At 46.1% G+C, this 27,500-nt stretch overlaps 1 protein-coding gene across 1 annotated transcript in view; it reads left to right on the plus strand.

Annotated features, from left to right (window-relative positions):
- LOC311226748 (neuropilin-1a-like) overlaps positions 1-27,500 on the plus strand; it is a gene marked incomplete at both ends in the record, with an annotated part of 147,750 nt that overhangs the window by 44,193 nt on the left and 76,057 nt on the right. Inside the window, 3 exons of the mRNA XM_084312158.1 lie at positions 1,736-1,963; positions 20,324-20,494; positions 21,768-21,934. Coding sequence (XP_084168284.1) covers positions 1,736-1,963; positions 20,324-20,494; positions 21,768-21,934 — 566 coding nt within the window. The remainder of the gene's footprint in view (positions 1-1,735; positions 1,964-20,323; positions 20,495-21,767; positions 21,935-27,500) is intronic.

Below are 27,500 nucleotides of genomic sequence, written 5' to 3' on the forward strand. Positions count from 1 at the left end.
CTAGCCCGCGTGAAAACCCGAAAAAAATAATAATTATTATTATTATTATTATTATTATTAAAAATATAATTTTTTTGTATTTGTTTTAAATATTCGAAACACGGTTTTATATGAACGTAATAAATAAACAAAACTAAGAAGCATTTACATAGCCTGTTTCGCAATGCCGTCTCTCCCAGTGCTCGCTTATATAGACTGACTCACACTGTCACACATCAGCCTCGTAAAACGTGAAGGCTATAGAATCTTCTTTGACACACGCACACACACACACACACGACACACAATAGCCTACTCAGTCAAACAAACAAACAGAAAACAGAAATCAGATTTCGAGCAGAGCAACGTAATGAAAATCACAACAAAACAAGTAGCAGTTGCGACCCAGCAAATAGTAAACATCACTCACCAGACGTCAGCAACGCGTTGAACACCATTAACAAAACCGGCTACATACATCCCAAGAACAAATTAAAACGTTCGCCAACTGGCTATATTCCAACACAACCAATCGAGTGCCCGGGCCCGGCCGAGCCAGAATTATTTATTAAAAAAAAAGCCCTACCCAGCCCGAACCGCCGGGCCGGGCCGGGCCCCGTCGGGCCTGGGCAAGGTTGCAGTGCACTAGTGTGGATCTATTTTGGTTTTATTCATCTTTTTTTACGATTCATTCATTTCATCACATGTTTTGTGCTAATTGGAAATCGCTGGCTTGACTGAATGGAAACTTGCCCCAATTCCCCAAAGACTGCCGTAGCATGGGCAATAACAATCCTTTTCATTCATTCAGCAATTGTGGATCTGGAAAGTGGAAATTACATGTAGAAATTACATTAAAAAGTTTAAAATGTGTCCTTATATCATAATGGCAGCATTTGAATAGCAACCAGTCGATACGCTACGTTGTTAGCATGCTAACTAAATGTCATGAGCAACTTTTGCAGCCTCGTTGGCTAGATGTCTTGCTTCACTGTTCAGATATGTGACTTTCTATCATCTACACTTGTACTACCTGTGTGTGTGTGTGTGTGTGTGTGTGTGTGTGTGTGTGTGTGTGTGTGTGTGTGTGTGTGTGTGTGTGTGTGCGTGCGTGAGTGCGTGAGTGCGTGAGTGCGTGAGTGAGTGAGGTGAGTGAGTGAGTGAGTGAGTGAGTACTGTATGTATATGGCTACTGTCTCCACCAACATCCTGGGGTGTCTGCAATAGTCAATAAATACCAAACCCAGTCAAAACACAGACAGAGACAGGCCCCTGGCACCGACAGGGGGAGGGACCAATCACAGCTGAGGACCTTGATGATTGGTCGAGAATGACATGTGTTTTGTCAACAAATCAACTCTATATTCAGGGTGTCGTGCGGTGTCGGTCATTTCAGGAATGCGACTGCTGAGTTTTATTTAAGAGTTTATTGACTTTTATTGTTTTTGTTATTGCACACACAGTCTGGGGGGGGGGGGGCTCTCAGAGGAAGGTACATGAAGCTGACTAATATACCTTCACTATGAGTCCTAGTTGTCATTGCTAACATGAGCCTGATAGGCCTCCCGGTTTTCATCATTTTAAAACTGTGATTTGATTATTATTATTATTATTATTATTATTATTATTATTATTATTATTATTATTATTATTATTATTATTATTATTATTATTATTAAATACTCCTCCACACTGGTCACACCGTGGCGTGACATTTGGAAGAAAGAAAACTCATCCATTATTCTTCTGTCCCCAGGTCCCGAGTGTTCCAGGAACTTGACGGCTCCACGGGGGGTGATCACAACCCCCGGCTTCCCGGACAAGTACCCTAACAACCTGGAGTGCACCTTCATGATTTTCGCCCCCAAGATGTCCGAGATCGTGGTGGACTTTGACAGCTTTGACATGGAGCCCGACACCACGCCGCCGCCTGGAGCCGTCTGTCGCTACGACTGGCTGGAGATCTGGGACGGCTTCCCCGCAGGTGAGGTGGTGCGGAGGGGAGGGGGGAGGGGGGAAGGGGAGGGAGGTGGAGGGGAGGGTGCATAGATAGATAGATAGATAGATAGATAGATAGATAGATAGATAGATAGATAGATAGATAGATAGATAGATAGATAGATAGATAGATAGATAGATAGATAGATAGATAGATAGATAGATAGATAGATAGATAGATAGATAGATAGATAGATAGATAGATAGATAGATAGATAGATAGATAGATAGAAATAGGCTGTATTATTATATTATATTATAGTAGGCCTATATATTATAATAATACATTTTATATATATATATATATTATACTAAATAGTTTAATATACATATATATATATATAAACTATATTAAGAGACACATTATTAAAAGGTGTTGATGGAACCTTACAGTACCTGAACATTCAAATCAAATCAAATCAAATTTATTTATAAGGCCCAACAACACACGTTAATGTCCCCATGGGCCCGTACAGGTCTTCTTTAAACAAGTCAAGAAGAAAACATAACAATAAGTCAAGAACAGAACAAGGACACCATAAGGTCCAACAAATTTAAAATAAATGCAAATAATTGAAAGAATGCAAGCACTCCCAGACCTACCCCACGCGAAGGTAAGGAAAAACTCACTAAAACCTAACAATAGGTAAAAATGCTCCACAGGCAGTGTGGAGGAGAGAAACTTAGAAGGGCCATTCAAGGGGGATCTCCCTTCTTAGATGTCGGTGATAGTAGTGTTGCAGACGGACAGTTGGTAAGCATGCACTCAAGTGTGTAGTGAAACACAGATGAGTGCATGCAATAGCAACTGAACATTTTGAAAGATTAAAGATAGAGCTGATAGCGATAGCAACTGAACATTTTGAAAGATTGAAGATAGAGCTGATAGCGAATCTATTTGAGGCACAGGGGCGGCGCAGAGAGGGTCGCGTCCTCCCCGTCTTAATCACGGGACATTCAACACTCCGGTCATTGCTCAGGGACAGCCGGAGACAGGGAGATAGGGGGCGGCGCAGAGAGGGTCGCGAACTCCCCGACATCTTCGCGGGACATCCGGCACTCCGGTCACCACTACGAGACCTCCGGAGACAGGGGGGCACGCAGAGGGGGTCGCAACCTCCCGGCCTTCATCACGGGACGTCCGACACTCCGGTCAGCACTCCAGGACGGCAACTCACAGGGGGACAGGGAGACGGGACAGGCGTTAGACAGCTCATGTGATTGTAGTGGGCGGACATAGCAATAGATACAAGTGGTAAGCATATATGTGAATGGAGTAGATATATGAAGTAAGCATATTATGTGAATAGAATAGAAGTACTTAACCCAGCAATGAAACCGCGTTGACTGTTAATCTGTTAACAGTCTGTTAATACTGTTAATCAGTTGACAGGACCACGGACAGACGACGGTAGATAACTGATCCAAGGCCTCGGTGGTGCATGTAGAGCAGTCACTGCAATCTTGGCCAAGACCCCGAGGCATCCATCACCTTAGTCAGCGCTAGGAGACGGGCACTCAGAGAGATGGGGGAGGGAAGGGGGGGAGGGGGGGGAGAAGGGGGGGGAGGGGGGGAAGGGGGGGAGGAGTTAGAGAGTTCCCATGTTTGTGGTGCTGCAAAAGAGCAGACATGTAGTACCCTGTAGTGCCATGTAGTACCATGTAGTACCCTGTAGTGCCATGTAGTACCCTGTAGTGCCATGTAGTACCATGTAGTACCCTGTAGTGCCATGTAGTACCCTGTAGTGCCATGTAGTACCATGTAGTACCCTGTAGTGCCATGTAGTGCCCTGTAGTGCCCTGTAGTACCATGTAGTACCCTGTAGTGCCATGTAGTGCCATGTAGTACCATGTAGTACCCTGTAGTGCCATGTAGTACCATGTAGTACCCTGTAGTGCCATGTAGTACCATGTAGTACCCTGTAGTACCATGTAGTACCCTGTACCCTAACTAAACTAGACAGATTAATCTAAAGGTCTCTGCTAAAATCTCTGCTATATTAAGAGAGTGATTAACAGCCTGTAACAAACCAACACGTGCTCCTGAGCTTCTGGAGGTGGTCAGTGTGTCTTCTTCACTCCTCGCGGTCATTCGCCGAGGTAGCAGATGGTAACACAGTTCACCTTGAGCATCTTGGCTTCAGAGAAAACAAAGGGAGAGATAGGGAGGGAGGGAGGGAGGGAGGGAGGGAGGGAGGGAGGGAGGGAGGGAGGGAGGGAGGGAGGGAGGGTGGGTGGACAGCGGGGGGGGGGGTATAAAGGGAACAAGGGAACACAGAGGGGAGGAGAATCAGACATTTCTATGGGAGTGTGGGAAGTAGGGAGAGACTGAGAGACGGAACAAGAGACACTTTCTCAACTCGTCTCTCTCTGAGCCGCTGCTCCACGTCGCTGAGGACGAGCCTGATCTGGTTCATCCATTGTTTAAATTTTTTCGTTTTTGACCGCGTTTCCCAGCATCCATTGTCGCCTGAAACAGTCGTACAGCGTGGAGAGATCATGGCGGGGAAGGCCCGTGCATTTGAACAAGCCCGTGTCGGGTGCCAGGGTTGGCCCGCGGTCACCCGCTGTGCCCACACGCTGCGTTGCCTGGCACCACACCACTTCCTCCTGTGCCACCCCTAAAGGGCAGTGCCAGGGAGCAGACTGGCATGGGAAATGTGAGGCATTACAAAGACTGGCACAGGTGTATAGAAACACTGAATCAAACAATAACATGCACTTTAAAGACGTGCCAGTATACATCGCATGCCAGGTGTGTGGTGTGTGTGTGTGTGTGTTTGTGAATTGATGCGCCTGATTGCACGTATGTGTATGTATGTGCATGTGTTTGAGTCTGACATTTGTGTGTGTGCGTGTGTGTGCTTGTACGTGTGTGCAGTATGTGTGGGTGTGTATGTTCTTGTCCGTGTGTGTTTCTGCACTCTTGAGGGTTCTATTTTTGTGCGTGTGCCAAAGCGCAGTGTGAAAACATGTGCAACAAAACCCAGATAACAAGCCATGTTGTACAGTGTGTCCAAAGAGAGTGAGGTGGGCCGGCAGGGGCTTGGTGTAGTCAAACGATACCATAATGTGATACGATGATACGAATCAAATCAAATCTAATTTATTTGTAAGGCCCCACAACACACGTTAATGTCCCCATGGGCCGGACACGTCTTCTTTAAAAAAGTCAAGAAGAAGCATCACAATAAGTCAAGAACAAAACAAAAACACCATAAAGTCCAAAAAATAGTAAAAAAAATGCAACACTCCCATACATACCCCACGCGAAGGTAAGGAAAAACTCACTAAAACCTAGCAATAGGAGAAAATGCACCACAGGCAATGTGGAGGAGAGAAACCTTAGAAGGGCCATTCAAGGGGGGATCTCCCTTCTTAGATGTCGGTGATACAGTAGTAGTGTTGCAGTAAAACAGGCGAACAGTTGTTCTGCATCATAGTGGCTCTCGCTCGGCGTCACTCATGCACTGTCCTCGCACACGTGCACGCGCACTGAATAAAATTCCACAATGTACCTTTATCCCAGTATTCGTCTGACCACACCCCTCATTAGCTTACCTTCATAAGCAGGTGTGTGGCCATCTGCTCTCCTCCTTCTCGCTTTCACCACAAGGAGTGCCTCTGTAGATCCCCACTTGACGTGTTGTTAGTTGAAAAGAGTTGAGACGTGTTTACATTGTGCTTAGTTTTTTCTTCTCTCATAGCTATTCAAAAAGAAAAAGTCATAATGTCTACCTCGGAGAGTAGACCCACTCTTCACCAGCGGTTCTCCATTCCCGCCTCTGTCGTGCGTGCTGGTGCGGGGCTGCTGCCACTTTCGTGGTTGCCAACCCAGCCCAGGAGACAGCCGATGGATAGTTTGCCTCTCCGAGGAGCCGGTGCATCGGTGCCGTCGCCCCGGCGGTGGCCTGATCTCGACTCTGGTTCCAGGGAATCGTCCGTTGTTGAGCGGCCGGTTCTTTTGGTTCCGGAGGATTTGCGACGCAAGCTTTTCGCGTCTGCCCGTTCACGTCGCAAGATGGTGGCCTGCAGACGCGAACGGCCTGGGTTTGGGGAATTGCTGGAGACCAGCGAGGATGCGTCGGTCTCTGCATGTCCGATGGAAACTGAGGATTTCATGGAAGAGTCGGACGGATTCTTGTTTGAAGGCCCTGTGGAGGCGAGTATCCCTCCCGTCCAGGAAACACCGGAGGGGGAGAAATGTCTCCTTGGGGCGCCTTGTTCGAGGATGTCGGGGAACCACCTCGGCCTCTTCGGCAGGATGCCCTGCTATCAGCCACATCAGACTGTGGCTCCTCAACCGGTCGAAGCCTGCTGCATGTGAGGGATGCGGGTTCGGTGGAGGAAAGTCAGCAGGGGGAACTGCAGGCTTTGTTTCCCGAGCTCATGGCGGTAGCAGCCGCTGCAAACGGCGTGCCGCAGCCATTGCCTGCTCCTGCCCCTGATGATCTCATAGGTCATCTCTGGCAGCGTCGCCCGGTGAGAGGGGTGGACGTTGTCTACCCATTTTTTCCCCTCAATGGGGGCCTATGTTCGTCGGGGCCAGGCGGTGTCTCACATCATGGGACTTACTCCCGCCTACGTACCAGTTACGCGGGTGTCGGGGTTGGTCGAAGGTATGAGAGAGGGCGTGCCACGGCTTGATAGGCCGATGGCCGCTCTCCTCTGTCCGGATGTGGTGTGGGAGCCATTTTGCAAGCCGGTTCTCCATGGAAGATCGGCTAGGCGATTGGCATATTGGGGTGACCAGTCATTTATCGCTGGTACACAGTCGATGGCTGTGGCTTCTAACATCGCGCAGCTGGCTAGATTTGTATCAGGGATAATGACGGGCGGCACGGGTCTGACCGAGGTAAAATGCGATCAGATCACCCAGGCGGCAGGAGCTGTCCTGCATCTTACCCAGGTGCAGGCCATAGCCTCGGGGAAGATGCGCGCCCTGGCCACCCTGACCCAGCGCCACCTTTGGCTGGAGCAGGCTCGAGTGCCGGAGAAGAAGAGAGCCCCTCTTCTGACGGCCAACCTCTCCGATGCTGGATTATTCGGGAAGGCCCTGCAGCTGATGACCTCAACGTGCAGAGAAATGGCAGAGGAGCGGTCCGTGCTCCAGCCCCATTTTCCGCCTCCCGTTCTTGCCGGTGGAGTCAGAAGGCGTCCACGACGTCGAGCTCCCTCCGCCGTGCCTACCACTGCCTCCGCCGCCACTGCTGGCCCCTCCAAGAAGGCCAGGAGGAGAGACGGCGATTCTGCTGCCGCCGGCCCATCCACGACCGGAGGAGACGGTAGGGAAAGACGTGACCAGCAGCCGATCCACTACCGTCCCTCCGGGGCTTCTCGGGGTGGCAAAACTCGAACGGCTCGAGGCGGCAGATGCCGCTAAAGTGACTTTTCCTCTTGTGGTCCCCTCTACACCCTCCCCGGCCCCCTCATGATTTTGTGCCGTAAAAATAAATAAAAAGTTCCCTAAAAAGGGGACTATATTATTGGCCAAACAAACTGTGTGTTTCTTCAACAATACATATGATGGGGTTGCGAAACGTGAATTTGCATTATTACATTGAGAGATGAGTCATGTTGTGTTACGAGATTAAGCAAGGTCTGCAAGCATACACTCAGTCATAGAAAGGTTCTATTAGCCTGACGCTCCACATGCAGGTAGAAGCTGGTGGTATGTTCCGTTGCTTGAGCACAGTAATGTTGATCCACGACACTGTTGTGTTAGTTGCAGTAATACTCGTACACACACGTTCCATGGCCTGGCCGTTACTCTCTGTCAGTGTTTTTGCTATGTACGACATAGAAAGCAGGTGTAGGATTCACACACACACGACTTGTTTTGTTATAAATCCTGTTCACAGTCTGTGGGTAGCGGGCATTGTATTAGCTTTTGCTATACATTGGCATTCTACCGAAGGTCTCAAAATGCTACAGTTGTTTTTGGTGTGTAGGGGAAAAAGGGTTTGTGTGAGGGGGTGCCGAATAAACCCCTCCTTCCCACTTGATTGGTTTAGGAGATTTTTTCTCATTCTGCTGAGCCAGTCAGGGCCGAGCCGTTCAACGTCTTGGCAGGGGGGGGGGGGGGGGGAGGGTTGTCCTGACACGACTCCTATTACAAACAGGAGTCGTGTACAGGGTTTCCCCCGTCATAGCATATGCGTTGCTATGGCGACGGCTTCCGTGAGTTAAAGATCTTTACGTAAGGTTTGTGGTGTTAAAGTGTCGGGTTAGAGCGTAGGGCTTGCGGGTCTGCTACGCTCGATTTTATGTGTAAACTTGAGTCGGTTGGTCACGTGACTCACAGTTGACATGTCTTTTTCATTACTACGACTCATGTGGGAAGGCTTCTGGGAAAGTTCGGTCTATACTCTCTGACTAAAGGAGTGACTGGATGTAAAAATGTAAACAGTTTTTACTCCCAGCTGTGCAGTTTGGGTTTATACTGTTGATGCTTCTTCTTTATTATTATAAAGAGTTGGAGTTGGTTGCATCTCACCCCTCTTGTCGTTCCCCTGGGCGCCTTGGGGATTCAATGAAAGGTCTAAATAGCCTATTATTGATGTGGATATACCCGACACACACATAGTGCTAGCTCGGGATGTTCTGTTGGACATTAAGCAACTGACTGGTGCGCCTTGATTGCTTGGGGTTAAAACAGCGTTTTTATAAAGCAACTGGGATGGGGGTTTTTCCTCTTCCGACGACCTGTGTGGTTGTCGACGGATTCTCGTTCATATCGGGGGATGATGACGGAATGGATCTGAACATACGTAGAAGGGTCTCACGCCCTGGGGGTGGGCCGCCGGGCGCGGTTTGCACCGAACGTCTGGGTGGCGCCTTCTTTTCATGTTTAAGATCAACACGCATGTCTGCCCCTTCTCCTGGAGTTGGCAGGTCGGCGTGGTTAGGGCACGGGACTGGTTCTGGTCACGCTGGTCCGGATCAGTTGCACCCGTTGTCCGCCGGGGATGCAGATCTGCTGTTCTGGTACCCTGAGGGACTTGGGCTTTTTTCAGGGGGAAAAATGCCAGGTCGGTCCGGGTGTCACGGGGTTAAGCGCTATGGAGCCCTTGTTGGGTACATTGTGTTCTACACTGTCGTAATGGCTTACGGCCGTGCCAACCTGTACACGCCCGATCTCGTCAGATCTCGGCCGCCACGCAGGTTGGTCTTGGTTAGTACTTGGTTGGGTGACCTCCTGGGAATACCAAGTACGGGGTGCTTGGGGCTGGTTCTCCATTTCTTTCGCTCTTCTCTTACGCGTGGCGAAGAGGGGCCTGTTGGGGTGGTCTTTGACCTCCTCGGGGGACCCTGTGCTCCCCGTATCACCGGGCCCGGTCCGAAGTAATGTTTTCGTTGACCCGTAGGCCCGGGATAACCCTGTTGGAAACTGAAACACGGGTACTGCGGTGGTGCCGCAGGTACGTTTTGGAGTTTTTTCCTGAGGGGTTATGGGACCGACCACCGCATAGGGTAATGCCTGGGTGGTTGGTTCTCTGGTGTGTCGGTGCAGTGTCAACTCCCGGGTTGCCCGGTTGAGTGTGCCCCTGCACGTTCATGACGTCTGCCAATTGTGTCAGCCTTCGCTTTGAGGGAGGTTTGTCATGGTGACGACAACGCCAGCATACGCCCCTTCCGCCGGGGCGGCTGTGTTCAGCTGACCCCTCTGGCGCCTGTCTCGTCCGCAGTCTCCAGGCTCGGGTTAACAGCCTGTTGCCTGGTTTTTTCCCCGGTGCGCTGCCTGCTTCCGTGGTAAGTCTTGTTATTACGGCCGTACTGACTGCCTGTACTGCAGGGTCAGTGTGCCAGGCGGTGTACTATTGGGGGGACAGGGCCCGCTCGGCTGAGGGGCCTTTGTCCGAATACGCTGGCGATGTGGGGGGCGGGGTCACTAAGTGCCACCTGGTGGGGTCTTGATGCTGGCATCATGGACTTCTCCAGGCCCCCGTTCCAGGGGGTCCAGTCCCTTTGGTGGGTCTGGGCCTTCCTTCGCGCTCCGCTGCTACGGCCTTGCCACGGGGTTGGGGTTACCCTTGACCCCGTGATTCTGGGGGCAGTAACGAGGTTGTTCCCTCCGTTCGTTCCCGGGTGGCATGCGGGTTGTGCGCGCGTGTAGTCGTGGGGTCAGGCCACGGTCTGCTCACCCTGTGCGTTGAGTTGCTCGAGTGCCTCTTCGCACGGTCGGGTCCGTCGCCCTCCCGGGAACCTCCAATATGGGGGTTTTGAAAGATTAAAGATAGAGCTGATATAGTGGATCTATTTAAGGCAAAGGGAGCAGAGAGGGTCGCATCGTCCCGGTCATCATCACGGGACGTCCAACACTCCGATCATCACTCCGAGACAGCCACTCACAGGGAGACAGGGAGACGGGACAGGCGTTAGACAGTTCGCGTGATTGTGATGGGCGGACATAGCAATAGATACAAGTGGTAAGCATGTTAGTAATAGAATTGATATATGTAGTAAGCATATTATGTGAATAGAATAGAAGTACTTAACCCAGCAATGAACTCCACGTCTAAACCACGTTGACAGACCACGGACAGAAGACGGTAAGAAGCTGATCCATGGTCTCGGTGGTGCACGTAGAACAGTCACTGCAATCTTGGCCAAGACCCCGAGACATCCACCACCTTTGTCAGCACTACGAGACAACCACTCAGAGAGATGGGGGGGGGGGGGTTGGGACAGGGGTTCGAGAGTTCCCGTGTTTGTAGTGGGCGGAGATGGAGCAATAAAAACATAAATACATGTAGTGAGCATAAGCATGCATGGTGACAATAGAATCATAGTAATTGAGTAATAGATAGAACTACTGCAGGCATATGGATACAGGATGAGAAATAAGACAATAGCTCAGGGCCGTATGCCCCGGGGGGCAGGAGAAGCCACTCAGAAGGTTCAGCACTGCAGGCCAGACAGAAGGCGGTATAAAGCTGTTCCATGGGACCGATTGAGACAGAGACAGAGGTTGAAAAGGTTCTCCCATGTCTGCAGAAAAGCAGACATGGGAGCAAATAGACATCCTAACTAAACTAGACAGATTAATCTAAGGGTCAGTCCCCGACCAGGTGAGATCAGGGTAGGTTGAAGGAGAGAGAGAAAAGATGGGCAGGCACCCCTGACGATGGCAGGTAATTTGTTCCATGGGTAGGGAGAGCGGTAGACAAAGGCTCTGTGGCCGGCGGATTTCTTTTTAACCCTAGGGATCGATAGAAGCGCAGAGCACAAGCGGGCGAGTATCGAGAGATGAGATCGGATAGATAGAGCGGTGCAAGCCCATTTAAAATGTTGTAGGTGAGGAGTAGCACTTTAAAGTCAGATCGGGCTTGAATAGGAAGCCAGTGTAAGGCGGACAAACTGGTGGGATGTGATAACATTTTCTAGTTTTAGTTAGTATCCGTGCGATAATGTCATACGATGATACGATAATGTGAACACATGATACGATAATGTGAACACATGATACAATAATGTGATACGATGATACGATAATGTGAAAACATGATACGATAATGTGAACACATGATACGATAATGTGAAAACATGATACGATAATGTGATATGATGATACGATAATGTGAACACATGATACGATAACGTGCACACATGATACGATAATGTGAACACATGATTCAATAATCCAACAATAAAACAAAATGACCCCATCTTGCATTTCTTCATCCAAGCACCATATTGCCCAGTAGCATAAAGACTTACACAATCTCAAATCAGGACTTGTAAGTTAACTTAATTGATTCTACTCCAATGGGGAATATGGGAGCTTGCAGTGACATGACAATATGCTGATTTCAGCAGTAACAAAGTACTTTTACAAGTAAAAAGTACTGTACTGTAAATCCAGATTTGAGGTACCTTCATTTTGAAGTGAGTACTTTTATTTGTACCACTAGTACTCTGGTCTAGAGGTATTTGATATGTGTATGGTCAGGATGTTTGTTTGTTTGTTTGTTTGTTTGTTTGTTTGTTTATTAGGGTTAGATCTTTTTTTCTTTTAAATTTTTTTAATTTAACTCAGATAATGGTTGAAGAAGTGCATCTTTAGTCGACGGCGAAAGATTGGACTGGTTTCGGCTGTCCTAACTGGGGTGGGTAGTTCATTCCACCATTGTGGGGCAAGGACTGAGAATAGGGGACTTCTCTTTGATGACCCTCCCGGAGCTTGGATAGGAGTAGGTCTGAGGCGGCCAGGAGATGCAGAGCGTAGGGGTCTTGAGGGTTTGTAGTTAGAGACCATTGACCGGAGGTAGGCGGGAGCGGTTCCCTTTGCCGCACGGTATGCTAGGTCAAGGGCCTTGAAGCGGATTTGTGCAGCGATGGGGAGCCAGTGCAGGCCCCTAAGAAGTGGGGTGACATGGGCCGACTTCGGTAGGTTTGAGATCAGGCGGGCCGCTGCGTTCTGAATGAGTTGAAGAGGCTTGGTGGCAGGTCCGTGACTATATCCACAGTCACGATGGACTTCATGTGTTGTGAAGTGACTGTGGCACGTAGCGGTACTGCAAGTAAACTCACTCCCCTTAAAAAAGGCATCCAGACCCATTACTTAGAGGTGAATTCACCTCTTGGTATAGTGGTATGTGATGCCGCCCGCGACGCGGGAGACCGGGGTTCAACTCCCACTCGGGGCAATCCCTTAACAGGGGTCGAATCTGAAACACAATGCAGAGCAATACGAGACCGGCTACAGTGGTGCCGTGACCCGGATGCCTTGAGTGGTGTGAGTTTAGGGGGGTGAGTGTAACGGAGGTCCGTGAGTATATCCACAGTCACGATGGACTTCATGTGTTGTGAAGTGACTGTGGCATGTAGCGGTACTGCAAGTAAACTCACTCCCCTTAAAAAAAGGCATCCAGACCCATTACTTAGAGGTGAATTCACCTCTTGGTATAGTGGTCTGTGATGCCGCCCGCGACGCGGGATACCGGGGTTCAACTCCCACTCGGGGCAATCCCTTAACAGGGGTCGAATCTGAAACACAACGCAGAGCAATACGAGACTGGCTACACCAGCAAGCAGTGCGTTGCAGTAGTCGAGGCGGGAGATGACTGTTGATTGGACGAGGAGTTGGGTGGCTTCTTTTGTCAGGAAGGGGCGGATCCTTCTGACATTGCTCCGGAGGAATCTGCAGGTTCTGTTTGTCACTGCGATGTGAGCGGAGAAGTTCAACTGTTCGTCGAGGACAACACCAAGGTTCTTGGCAGTCGGGGACGCGGTCACAGCTGCATTCTCGACTGTGATGGAAAGGTCGGTCAGGGGGGAGGATTTGGCCGGCAGGTGGAGCAATTCTGTTTTGCTTAGGTTCAGTTTGAGGTGGTTGGTCGTCATCCAGGCGGAGATGTCAGACAGACAGGCCGAGATCCGCTCAGAGACGTGCATATCTGAGGGAGGGAAGGAGAGGAAGAGTTGAGTATCATCGGCATAACAATGATACGAGAAGCCATGAGACGTGATCATGTTGCCCAGTGATTTTCCTACTTCCTGCTTCAGCAAAGCAAGCTGCTTTTACTGTCGCTCCGCTCCGCTGCTTTTGCCTATCGCTATTATAATGATTTATTACAGCCCTTTCAACTTTAATTACTCTGTACGTTAACTCCCAGTTCCTATGGTACTTCTCCAGAACTGTGAATTTTCTTATCTATTCAGATTTTTTACCACAGTCGAAAGGACGAGTAGCAAGATTCTCCGTGGGAGGAATAGCGAGCCGTCTTATCAGCTACACACAAAGGACTATGTCGCAAGGCAAGGATATTTATGAAAGACGAGGAAGGTTTTCCTTGTTATTTTGAGTTTTAACGAGACGGAAGACGACAGTGGTTTGGTCGTGTGAGTAATAGCACAGCTCCAGGGCAACGGAACTGCCCCGTGTAGGAGAGAGAAACGGACATCTCCGGGGCGACGGAAGCTGCCCCGTTTAGGAGAGAGCGACGGACAGCTCTCGTGTATGATATTTCATAAAGACCCCGGTTGTGAAGTGAGTGACCCACCATCACCACCACCACCACCACCATCACCACCACCACCATCACCACCACCACCACCATCATCACCACCATCATCATCATCACCACCACCACCACCAGCTAAGTACCTAGCTTAGCTTCAGCTTAGCCTAACCTGAAAAGACAGGAAATAAGGGAAGATGCCGGGACTCGGCTCTCCCACAGAATGTACTAACTGCTTGAAGATGAGTATGAGGATTGTAGAGCTGGAGGCTCGGGTTTCTACCCTGTACCAAATACAGCAGGATGAGCAACTCCTTGACTCTATTTTTGAAGCTACTACAAATATAGCCAACAATACCATGATTGAGACCTGGCCTAGTATGCTAGTAGCTACAGAACAGCACCACCCAAAAGACGGTCCTTGGCACAACCAAGGAGCTAAACCAAAGCAGTGGACCACCGTCAAGGATAAAAGGAGAAATAAACGAACCAGGAACTCACCCCCGGTACCGCCAGGAAATAGTTTCAACCTACTCTCGGAAACACGCATATCAACACCCAAAGCAAAGAGACATAGAAGCGTGGCTAACAACGCTAACGAAGCAAACAGCGAGCGTAACGGAGCTCACGCTAACGACGCTAATAGCAAGAATACCGGAGCTCACGCGAACACTAGCGAAGCAAACAGCTGGCATGCCGGAGCTTACGCTAATGCTGGCGAAGCTAACAGCCGGCACATCAGAGCACACGCTAACGATGAGACGACGAGGAAAACAGAGCAAACGTCGAAGGTACGAGACTAACATTAACATGACGGCTACTGAGAAGGCTAGTGGTACAGCTAGCGAGGCTATTTCACCAAGGCCACAAGACTGTGGTGAGAACCGGCAGACTCTGCCTAATCCAAAAACAAACAGCCCCAGAACTGTTGGAAAGAAAAATACTAACTTCACACAGAAAACAGACTGCATATTGATTGGAGATTCCACAACAAGGTACGTGGAAATGGCAAACACAGAAAATCGATGTCTAGAAAACACATCTGTGAAGGAGCTGACCAAAATACTTCCAACACTCATCGGGCCAAACATAACAAAAATTGTCATTCACTCTGGATCGTTTGACATCCTGCGAAGGAAAACGGGCACAGAGACATTGAAAGAGGATTTCACTTGCTTAATGAACACACTAGACAAATATCAGGATGTATCCATCAGTGGACCAATTGCATGCTATCGCAGAGGACAAGAAGCCTTTAGTCGACTCCTAAATTTGTATTCATGGTTAGAATCTGCCTGTCTTACACACGGACTGAATTTCATTGACAATTTTAATGTGTTCTGGAATAATCCTGAACGCTTTCAGAGGAATGGATTCTTCCCAAACCGCCTTGGTTCGAAGCTTCTAGCAGCAAACCTACGTCATGCCTTAGTGACTTCCAAGGGCATCAAACTCGTGATACAAGCACGAGCACAAGGCGTCCTGTCCCCAGACAAGGCCATCATGGCCACCAGCAACCCGCTTGATCAAATGTCCCCGAGAGCGCTAATCAAACCAGCTCATCATGCACTAGAGGAGATGGACAATCTGCTAGCACCAAAAAGTGTATTAAATGAATAGTACAAATACCATGCCATCTTTCAAAACATACCGGTAATCTTAACCAGCCAATGGCATGGTAAAAGCTATAACAGATATACACCATCAATGCGTTCACCTGCTATTAACCTCAAAGCCATCAAGGTCAAGCCAAAGCAGACCTCCTCTAAAGAAGTCCAGCTAATAAAATTAGCCCTCCTAAATGTCAGATCATTGAATAATAAAACATTTTTAGTAAATGATCTGATTAAAGAAAATAACTTAGATTGCATTTGCCTAGTAGAGACATGGCTAAATAATGACACAGCTACATCAATAATGATTGAGGCTTCTCCACCAGACTATAATTTTTATCAAATACCCAGAAAAAATAGAAGGGGTGGCGGAGTTGCAGCAATTTTCTCCTCAAAACTCTTGTTTAGAATCACGGAACTAGGCGAGTTCATGTCGATGGAATATCTTGCCATTGAGCTGAAAACAGAATCAATCATTATTGTCACGATTTACCGACCGCCCAGACACTCACCAATATTTATACAGGAGCTCTCTGAACTGATCTCATTATGTGTTACCGGATATGATAAGGTGATCCTAAATGGAGACTTGAACATCCATTTTAATAAGAAAACAGACTCCAAAACTATAGAGCTAGAAAATCTACTGGATAGCTTTGACCTAACACAACATATAACAAATGCAACTCACAAGCTTGGAAATACATTAGACTTAGTTATAACAACAACTGGGCTAAGCATAACAAATGTCTCAATAACTGAATTACCTGTCTCCGACCATCACTGTATATTTTTTGATACTCAAATAACCCTTACTAAAACAAAAAAAGAAATCATAGTTAAAAAGAGGCTCCTAAACGACAAGGCTGAATCAAAGTTCATTAATCTTATCAGATTACATGAACCACACAATCATGACAGCTCTCTAAATGAAATGGTAGAAAATCTCAATGATGCACTGTCGTATTAGATTCTGTCGCCCCACTAAAAATGAAAAAGAAAAAAACCAGAGCCTCAACTATAATGCTGTCAACAAAGAAAAAAGGAAATGTCGTGCAGCAGAGCGAAAATGGAGAAAAACAAAAATCCGCTTAGCAAGGAAAGACTACTTCTCTAAAATCATTACAGAAAATGCTGGAAACTCCAGAATCCTTTTTTCCACTATTAACCTACTACTCAACACTGCCCCTACACCTCCTCAGTCATCAACGGTTAAGTGTGAAGAACTTGCACTATTCTTTAACAACAAAATAACCTTGATCAGGGCCAGCATTACTCATGATGGAAATAAAGCTGATTGCAGCAAACCGTGCAATGTAACCATGAGAAGTTTCACATGCATCACATTAGATGTACTCTGCAAAACTGTCTCAGAATGTAACTCCTCCACCTCAGACATTGACCCTATGCCTACAGCTTTCTTCAAACGGGTGTTTAATAGGGTTTCAAGCCCTGTGCTAGATATCATAAACACTTCCCTTAGAACTGGTATTTTCCCAGATGCCTTTAAAACAGCAGTTGTAAAGCCATTACTAAAAAAACCTAACTTGGATAGTAATGAAATGGCAAATTATCGTCCAATATCCAACCTACCATTCATTAGCAAAGTACTTGAAAAGATAGTTTCAGTTCAAATAAATTCCTTTCTTGAAGAAAACAACATCTTAGAAGAATTTCAGTCGGGATTCAGAAAATATCATAGCACTGAAACTGCCCTCACCAAAATAATCAGTGACCTCAGGCTAAACTCTGACGAGAATAAGATCTCCATCCTTGTCCTGCTAGATCTCAGTGCAGCATTTGATACAATCGATCGCGATATTCTAATCGATCGTCTTGAAAACCTTGTCGGTTTCTCAGAACATGTACTAAGCTGGTTCAAAACATACATCAGAGGGAGGAAATTCTATGTTAGACTAGGAGAGCACATGTCTGATATATACGACAACAACTATGGAGTTGCACAAGGGAGTTGCTTAGGTCCTTTACTCTTCTCCCTTTACATGTTACCGCTGGGTGATATCATCAGAGAACATAATGTAGATTTCCATAGCTATGCGGATGATACACAACTGTACATATCTGCTGAACCAAATGATACAGCGATCAGCTCCATTACAGACTGCTTACTGGCAATAAATAAATGGATGAGTAAGAACTTCCTGAAACTAAATGAGAACAAAACTGAAATTCTAATTATCGGCCCCAAAACTAAAAAAGAAACGTTAATAAAGAACCTAGGAGGACTAACCCCTTGGATCAAATCTGAGGTCACTAGTCTCGGGGTTATCATAGATTCAGAACTGAACTTCAATTCTCATATTAGCAAAGTAACGAAAACATCGTTCTTCCATCTCAGAAATATAGCAAAAGTACGACCATTTATTAATCAGAACGATGCTGAGAAGCGAATTCATGCATTCATATCTAGCCGGTTAGACTACTGTAATGCACTTTTCACAGGTCTCCCTAAGAAAACCACAGAGAGGCTTCAGCTAATCCAAAACTCCGCAGCCCGACTGCTAACTAGAACCAAAAGGAGAGAGCACATTAGTCCAGTCTTAGCTGCTTTACACTGGCTTCCTGTAACATTTAGAATTTACTTTAAGGTCCTTCTCCTTACATACAAAGCTCTAAATGGACAGGGACCTAGCTACATCACCAACACTCTAATAAATTACACGCCAGCAAGAACACTGCGATCATCAGCTGCTGGACTACTAGAGGCTCCTAGAAACAGTCAAAAGAGGATCGGTAATGCAGCCTTTATCAACTATGCCCCAAAACTGTGGAACAAACTACCCCAAAACATCAGGGAAGCCAACTCGCTAGACATCTTCAAAAGACAGCTTAAAACCTATCTCTTTGCTCAGGCATTTCAATGACTTACCTGCACTATTCTTACCCTGCCTACTTTACTATGCTAATTTTATCTTATTTTACACTGCCTATCAAATTCATGTGTCGGTTATCACACTTTTTACTTCTTACTGATGACTATTTTTAAACTGAATCATTTTAAACTATTTTTCACACTTTTTACTGTAACCTTGCTATTTACATTTTTACTGTTGTTGTATGTCCGTTCTATTTTATAATTTTTAGACTATTTTTAAACTTAATCATTTTAAACTACTTTATTATTTGTATTACTGAATAGAGAGCCTATTAGGATGCTAGATCCTAATGTGAAACACTGTGATTTACCATACCTTGCTATGCTCGCTCATGCCTGTATTTTTTATGTCTGTTCTATTTTATAATTTTTAGACTATTTTTAAACTGAATCATTTTAAACTATTTTTATTATTTGTGTTACTGAAAACTGTAAGCGGAGAGCCTATTGGGATGCTAGATCCTAATGTGAAACACTGTGATTTGCCATACCTTGCTACCTGTCTATCTTTTTATGCCCGCTTATGCCTATTTTTTACTGTTGTGAAGCACTTTGAACTGCAACATCTGTATGAAAAGTGCTATACAAATAAAGTTATTATTATTATTATTATTATTATTTAGTGTAGAGGGAGAAGAGAAGGGGTCCTAGGACAGAGCCCTGGGGGACACCCGTCCGCAGGGGGCGGGTGGCCGACAGGGTCCCTCTCCATGACACTCCATGACGTCTTTCCAGACGTCTCTTGATATGGACGTGTTTTTCTTATATATATATAAAAGAAAAACACGTCCATATATATATATCCTGTCTGCGTACAGGTGTAAATAACTGGGTATCTCACTTCTATTTCTGCCTCAAGGTGCCACATCAGCTGTGAGAGGTGAGAGATTGAAGATGACTGGAGATGAGCATCTTGTGATGCTTGTATGAAGGCTGCTGCACTAGATAACCCCAGTAGATTTCCCACAAACTGGGATGTAATATTAAAACAAAAAGAAGCGTGTCAGAGACATTTCATTCATAACACATACAAATGCTGTTTTGTCTCTAAGGGTAGCTTGGGGTATAATGATTTTTTCAACAAAGTACAATATCAAGCAGGGCTCTTATGCCTAGCAGTCTGCCTTTATCCTGCAGTGTGCCAAATGTCCCACAAAATGATTTCTGAACTATGTGCGAATGTTCATGTTCAAAATACAGTTTCCCTTTGATCACACATCCCATTGCTATGCAGTCCAACATGACGAACATCATTCGGATTAGTAACAGCATTTTCCATACTTCAACCAATATTGATATTGAATGAATGTGAGTCTACACCGGGACACAAGTACATTGCTTTTTGTTTTATCAAATATTGCACATAACATATAACAAGACATACCATAACACAATAATAAATAATGTAAAGAATAATTTAAGGAATAAATTAAATTAAATAATATAGTAATAATCATTAACAGATCAACAGACAATAACAATAACATGTGGGGTCATGCGACAAAGAGAGCAGGACCATTTTAAATAAATAATTTATATATATAATTATAAAAAAATATATAAAAATAAAATCTAAATTAAAATATCAAAATTATAAAAAATAAAAGACACAACTTCCCCTAAACCCACCCCCCAGGACCTCTCAGGACCAACCATCCCGATCCCGCTCTGTTGCTGGGACACAAGTAAATTGCTATGTACACAATGGCTGCTGACATTATATGGTTCCTAAAGCACTCAGTGTCCCCCAGATAGCAGAGTGTAGCTGACGTGAGCGAAACAGAAGGACCTAATCTCTACAACGTCTCTACAAGACTGACGTTCCTTTTCTCCCTCTCTCTCTCTCTCCCTCCCTCCCTCCATCCCTCCATCAGTGGGCCCCCACATCGGCAGGTACTGTGGCCAGGGCTCCCCCGGCCGCGTCATCTCCTACACAGGGATCTTGTCAATGACCATCACCACTGACAGCGCCATCGCCAAGGAGGGCTTCTCCGCCAACTACACCATCCGCGAGAGGAGCCTGCGCCTCGGGCAAACTGACGAGGGTGAGCGCCTCAGAGTCATTTATCTATTTCTATTCATGCGATGGTTGACTGTGCACTTACTCACCCTGTTTACACTCACACACTTCCACGCATTCACACCTGAAATATATGACTGGTTTTCGTTATGATTATAACAGGATAAGTAAGTAAAGTACGTATGTAAACACCCTTAATTCAGGCAAAGTGGTGTTTAGTCTTTTACACCGAATGTGTCTGGACAGACACATTTCACATGCATTTATACAGTGGTAGGTGTTTAGGTCAGGTCAGGCAAAGTTAGGGCTGGCCGGGGACAGCGCTTGGTAGAAGGTTAATCCAACACACCTGAGAGCTACCCAGTACAACCACAGTCTGATACTGTCTGATCACTTTCCACCAGATCAGTTTGAGGTTAAATGACTTGCTTGAGGACAGCTTGACTTTTGACAGCTGCAGTGATTACTCAGTGTTTTGTCAATTCACCAGTGTCCACACTGTTGTCCACACTGTTGTCCACGGTCACTTGCTAGGAATAAATCCACATTGAGGCACTGCTAGACGAACCACACCACTGACCCTTCACCGCTGGCTTGTTGTTCACAGAGGTGTACCCCTCCTGTTGACTTGTTGTTCAGAGGTGTACCCCTCCTGTTGACTTGTTGTTCAGAGGTGTACCCCTCCTGTTGACTTGTTGTTCAGAGGTGTACCCATCCTGTTGACTTGTTGTTCACAGAAGTGTACCCCTCCTGTTGACTTGTTGTTCAGAGGTGTACCCATCCTGTTGACTTGTTGTTCAGAGGTGTACCCCTCCTGTTGACTTATTGTTCACAGAGGTGTACCCCTTCTGCTGACTTGTTGTTCACAGAGGTGTACCCCTTCTGCTGACTTGTTGTTCACAGAGGTGTACCCCTTCTGCTGACTTGTTGTTCACAGAGGTGTACAGAGGTGTACCCCGAATATTGAATGTGAAGAATGCTGAAGATTTCAAGAGCTCCACAATAAAAGAATTTGGTATTTCTGAATTAAATGTTTATCTATAAAGTCTGTATTCATTCAGTGCATCTTGAGTAAAACACTACAAACAAAAGGACATGTTTGATATCTAATCACAAAAACTGTGTGTGTGTGTGTGTGTGTGTGTGTGTGTGTGTGTGTGTGTGTGTGTGTGTGTGTGTGTGTGTGTGTGTGTGTGTGTGTGTGTGTGTGTGTGTGTGTGTGTGTGTGTGTGTGTGTGTGTGTGTGTGTGTGTGTGTGTGTGTGTGTGTGTGTGTGTGTGTGTGTGTGTGCTGAACAGACTTTGCGTGCACGGAGCCACTGGGGATGGAGTCGGGCTCGATCACGCCGGAGCAGATCAGCGCCTCCTCCCAGTACAATTCTAACTGGTCCCCGGAGCGCTCGCGCCTCAACTACCAGGAGAACGGCTGGACACCCTCCGATGACACAGTCAGAGAGTGGATCCAGGTATGGACTGGTGGGATTTAAAAGGGGGATAAAAGAGTATAGAGGAGACACAAGGAGAGAAGGTTACTTGGTCGGATGCTGTTCCTTATACTGTTCCTTATACTTGTCCAGAGAGAGACAAGAAGATAGATACCAGTTTCCTCTCTGTGCGTTCAGTAGAAAGCTATCTGGCTGCCCCCCCTCCGGAAGTACATATCTTTCTGTGGTAAATATCTGTGGTATCTTGTGATATATACTGTATCAGTAGAATCCTCGTCTTTTCTCCCCACATGTCTCTCTGTGTCTTGCCTTAAATATACTTAACAAGTCACAAGGAGACGCAGGGAGCCTGGGGGTTGACCGTCTGACCATCTGTGTGGACCTGGGGTTGCGCCCATTGTGAGCATACAGGAAGTAGTAGGGGAAGACTCACAATGCTCCAGTGAGAATAGACACCCTCCACCCCTCCTTCTTTACTTCCTTCCTGTGGCAGACGAAACAGGAAGTGTGACAGGAAGAGCGCCTCCGCACTAAGCTAGCATTAGCGGCTCTCCCTTAAGACCCTCTATTGTGTATCTGGGGAGTTTGTTTTGGTGCACAGTTAGGTCACTGGGCCATTAGTGAAGACTCTCTGGGGTGTATTTACATGGAGGTTATGGGGTTTAAATGTCATACACACCTGGATGAATTAGAATCGCTTGCCATGCAAATAAACGTTGAAATATGGGCATGGCTATATGTGGTTATATATGGAGTTTTTCTCAGTGAAATTCTTCCCTTGTGTCATGCAATTCTTTTTTTAAGAGGATAATGTCCAGGTCACACCCCTCAGTATACATTATTGAGACAGTAGGAAGGCTGAGAGGGAGACAGAGTAGGGGAGACACAGGAGAGATGGTTATTTATTGAGACAGTAGGAAGGCTGAGAGGGAGACAGAGTAGAGGAGACACATGAGAGAAGGGTCTTTATTGAGACAGTAGGAAGGCTGAGAGGGAGACAGAGTAGGAGAGACACAGGAGAGAGGGTTATTTATTGAGATGGTGTGAAGGCTGAGATGGATACTGAGTAGGGGAGATACAGGAGAGAATGTTCTTTATTGAGACAGTAGGAAGGCTGAGATGGAGACAGAGTAGGAGACACAGGAGATAATGTTCTTTATTGAGACAGTGGGAAGGCTGAGAGAGAGATGGAGTAGAGGAGACACATGAGAGAAGGCTCTTTATTGAGACAGTAGGAAGGCTAAGATGGAGACAAGAGTAATGGAGACACAGGAGAGAGGGTTATTTATTGTGACAGTAGGAAGGCTGAGAGAGAGATGGAGTAGAGGAGACACAGGAGAGAATGTTCTCTGGTGGGGTTTGATTGCGGACCATTAGGGATACATATGGTTCCAGAGATCAGAGGATATACCGTATAGCCGTCGGGTCTCGCCGCCAAAGTCTCCTTGCATTGCGATGAACTGTTCAAGTGAAAGCCTGGTTGGAAGGACTTCAGGTACAGTAGCAGAGGACACTCCAAGTGCCAAGTTGATTTATAGCCCAGAGAACGCAACGCTATACTCCTCGCCCCTCGACTTGGTGAGGAGTTTGAGTTACGACCGTGGTTTCGTGAAGAGAAATGTTCCCATTTTATTTGATTAAGTGCGGCGAGTGGCCCTGTGTTCTCCGCAGTGCAGCTCAGCCCCCTCCCCATTCATCTTGCTTGAGAAGAAAATTATTTCTTGGTTTAATTCATGCACGCATGCCACTTACTACAAACACGTGTATTATTAATTCATATAGGAATTTATATTGATACTATTTTCAGTGTGGCAATGTGGATGACGCGAGAGTCATTTTATCGCTTTAATTACATTCTCGCTCTCATTCCATCATCGTCTATTATTATAAGGAGAGAGATCAAAGATCCGGCATTTGTAAATATTTATAATTTTTTTAAACAGAAAAAACTTTCTAATCTAACTTGGCTCCCAGACAGAATTTACATAATTTAATTAATTTTGGCCTGCTGCTTCTCCTAGGTGCAACTCAACTGTGATGGAAATCAAGCGCACCTTTTTTATTTAACCTTTATTTCACCAGGTAAGAAGCTCTTTTTCGAGCAACACCTGACATAAAACAATAAACAAGAACAACCATACAGGACAGTAAATGAACATAGACAAAGGGGAAAAAGATAAAAATAAAAAGAGCAAGCAGCAGCCTGGGGGGGGGGGGGGGGGGGCTGGTTACAGGGGATTGATTGAGAGGGAAGGGTTAGGCTAAGCATCAAACATTGTAAACAAACACATGTAACATTAATGCAGCGTGTACAGTAACCAGTAGGAATTAACCTGAGAAACTATGCAAAGTAATAAAAGCCTGGGCCCTCATTTATCAACAATGCTTAGAAAGTGTTCTATTTTCGTTCTTAAGCACAGAATTTAGAATGTGTGTACGTACAGAAAAATCGGGATGTATCACACGTGCATACACAGGTTCTACGCACACTCCGTGTTGATAAATACCATTTGTTCTACGCTCTGCGCTCGTGCACGATTTTAAGTATTTGCATATAGAACCGCCCGTAATTAACCATATACGGTAATGAATCACCCCCATGAAATGTGGAAAAGTGGACTAAGCCGAGCGAAGCGTGTTATGGGAGAAATACGCGACAGGCTGACAGACATGTATACGTATGGTGATGTCGGATATGATATCTATTAACTTCCTAAAGACCATTGCTGCCTGGGCAGCGCAAACACTAATAAAGACCGTTAACCACTGTTTGCCATTGCTGTCATTAATAACCATGCTGGAATATGCCTTTTCTTCGTTTTGTTCGATTAATACCCAGGGATTAAAGTTCTCCGTCAATTTTCTACCTGCATATGATTTGTAGAGGCATACAATCTATTTTGATGTCGGTATTAGGTAGCCTATATAAACAATAATACGAGAGCATATACAAGAACAATGAATCTCACTGCCATGTAGCCTACGCCATGTGTAGCCTGCCTATATGTGATCAATACAAACTTGAACTTGAATTCCATCATGTCTGTGTGCGGGAGCTCACAAGGCTGTTGTCACAATGTAAATAAAAACATGCACTGAAAAGTTACAGTATGTAGTTGGTTGATTATTTGTATGACAGTCAGTAAACCCTTGCAAAAAGTATCCCTTTTATTTAATGAATTGAAAACATGCAGCATTGCCTTCCTCCCGGCATGCAGCAACAACATGTATCAGGCAAATGCGCATCACTGAGTGGAATCCCTTTCTATTCACATAACTGCATTTGTGATGGAGCTTTGACAGCTAAGCAAAACAGAATTGCTCCACCTGCCGGCCAAATCCTCCCCCCTGACCGACCTTTCCATCACAGTCGAGAATGCAGCTGTGACCGCGTCCCCGACCGCCAAGAACCTTGGTGTTGTCCTCGACGACCAGTTGAACTTCTCTGCTCACATCGCAGCGACAACCAGAACCTGCCGATTCCTCCTGAGCAACGTCAGAAGGATACGCCCCTTCCTGACAAAAGAAGCCACCCAACTCCTCGTCCAATCAACAGTCATCTCCCGCCTCGACTACTGCAACGCACTGCTCGCTGGCCTCCCGGCCACTGCCACTAAGCCTCTTCAACTCATTCAGAACGCAGCGGCCCGCCTGATCTCAAACCTACCGAAGTCGGCCCATGTCACCCCACTTCTTAGGGACCTGCACTGGCTCCCCATTGCTGCACGAATCCGCTTCAAGGCCCTTGACCTAGCATACCGTGCGGCAAAGGGAACTGCTCCCGCCTACCTCCGGTCAATGGTCTCTAACTACACACCCTCAAGACCCCTACGCTCTGCATCTTCTGGCCGCCTCAGACCTACTCCTATCCAAGCTCCGGGAGGGTCATCAAAGAGAAGTCGCCTATTCTCAGTCCTTGCCCCACAATGGTGGAATGAACTACCCACCCCAGTTAGGACAGCCGAAACACGTCCAATCTTTCGCCGTCGACTAAAGACTCACTTCTTCAACCATTATCTGAATAAAAAAAAAAAAAAAAAAAAAAAATCTAACCCTAACTAACCATACTGTCATGCACTTGTCCTAATAAACTAACCTACACTGTAGCACTCAACACTTTGATGAACATTGTTACTCAGCTGATAGAGTTGTGCTCTTCCTGATGGCTTGTCGTACAGAACTTGTAAGTCGCTTTGGATAAAAGCGTCAGCTAAATGACTAAATGTAAATGTAAATGTACAGTAACAGTCTATTGCTCGATCCATCTCCAATATCACGATGGACCGTGCCGGTGGCCAAAGACCCGAGGGTGGAGACTGACTTGAATGTGCATGGGGATGGCATTTGTGCGTTTTGTTCCACGCTCCAATTTCGGTCTCAAATTGCGGTACAAATGAAGGAGGTGTCTCGGGTATAGCGGACTCTAGTTAATATTATGTTCTCTCGGCAATTAGACTGCCCCTCATTCATTCATTCATTCATTCCTATCTGCTATCTCTGAAAACAGTTCCCCGCGAGCGCAGTCAGTGCACCCCATAGTATTCCGATAACCCTATATATAAACCATGCTGCATTCATTCGGAAAGAAAGACCTATTCCAAATGCTATATTTATAGGGTTTGACAATAATTACACTACTGTCGCTATTTTACAATGAACTATAATGAATTATGGGTCATACAGAACATGCCAGTGTTGAAACTAATGTACGGAAGCTTATTTTCACAATGCAATATTCATATTCTACCACCGGGCGCTAGGTACGCACGGTCGGAACTGTGCGTAAATATACGCACAAAGTCAAGCACACGTTCAAATTGATAAGTCCAACACTTTGCTTAGAAATGATCATACGCATGGGTTACGCACATATCTGTGGAGTTTAAGAGATTTTTGAAGTCCATTTCCGCCCAGGTAAACGGAGCAGAGTACACAAAAGCCTTTTTCCCAAACTCGTGGGACTGAGATGGATAGAAAGTCCTGAGAACGCAATCTGTAGGAACTTAGTCCTTGGTCTCACTGGCACTACAAATTTCCCGACTTTTCAAGCAAACCCACAGTGTTATCTGCACCTGCATCGTGTTTTTATTGTATAAAATGCATCAATCTGCTTTTGTGGACTATTGGAGGAGGACCCAGTATTTAGCCTTCAGCTATACCTTGTGTTTTTATTAACTTTCGCTTTTAAAAGCTCGTCAATCGTCCGTTTTCACTCGACTCAAGCCGTGGTTTTATTCGGTTGCATCTGATTTCACTTCATCAAGTGAATTATTGCTAATTCATCATCTACTCTGAAATCAAATCCGTGGAAATTATAGATTTTTTATAGATTTCTTATTTAATTATTGACATTGATAAGATAAGTGACAGCTACGATAGAGATGCTGAGGTGAGAGGTGTTTTCGGTGTGATGTTTTTGTGTAGCACTCACCCCATTACACAGTGTAATCCAAAAGCGAAGTGAAAAATAATCTGAAGATATCATTGAGATAGTGTCCCAGCGGGCCACGTTCTGGATCTTGGAACAGGTTATCCCTCATCTCAATCATGTTGCCTTGACAACACCCCCCCCCTGTCTTGTGATTTA

The sequence above is a fragment of the Notolepis coatsorum genome (genome assembly GCF_963971535.1).
Source record: "Notolepis coatsorum genome assembly, chromosome: 4".
NCBI classification, from domain to species: domain Eukaryota; kingdom Metazoa; phylum Chordata; class Actinopteri; order Aulopiformes; family Paralepididae; genus Notolepis; species Notolepis coatsorum.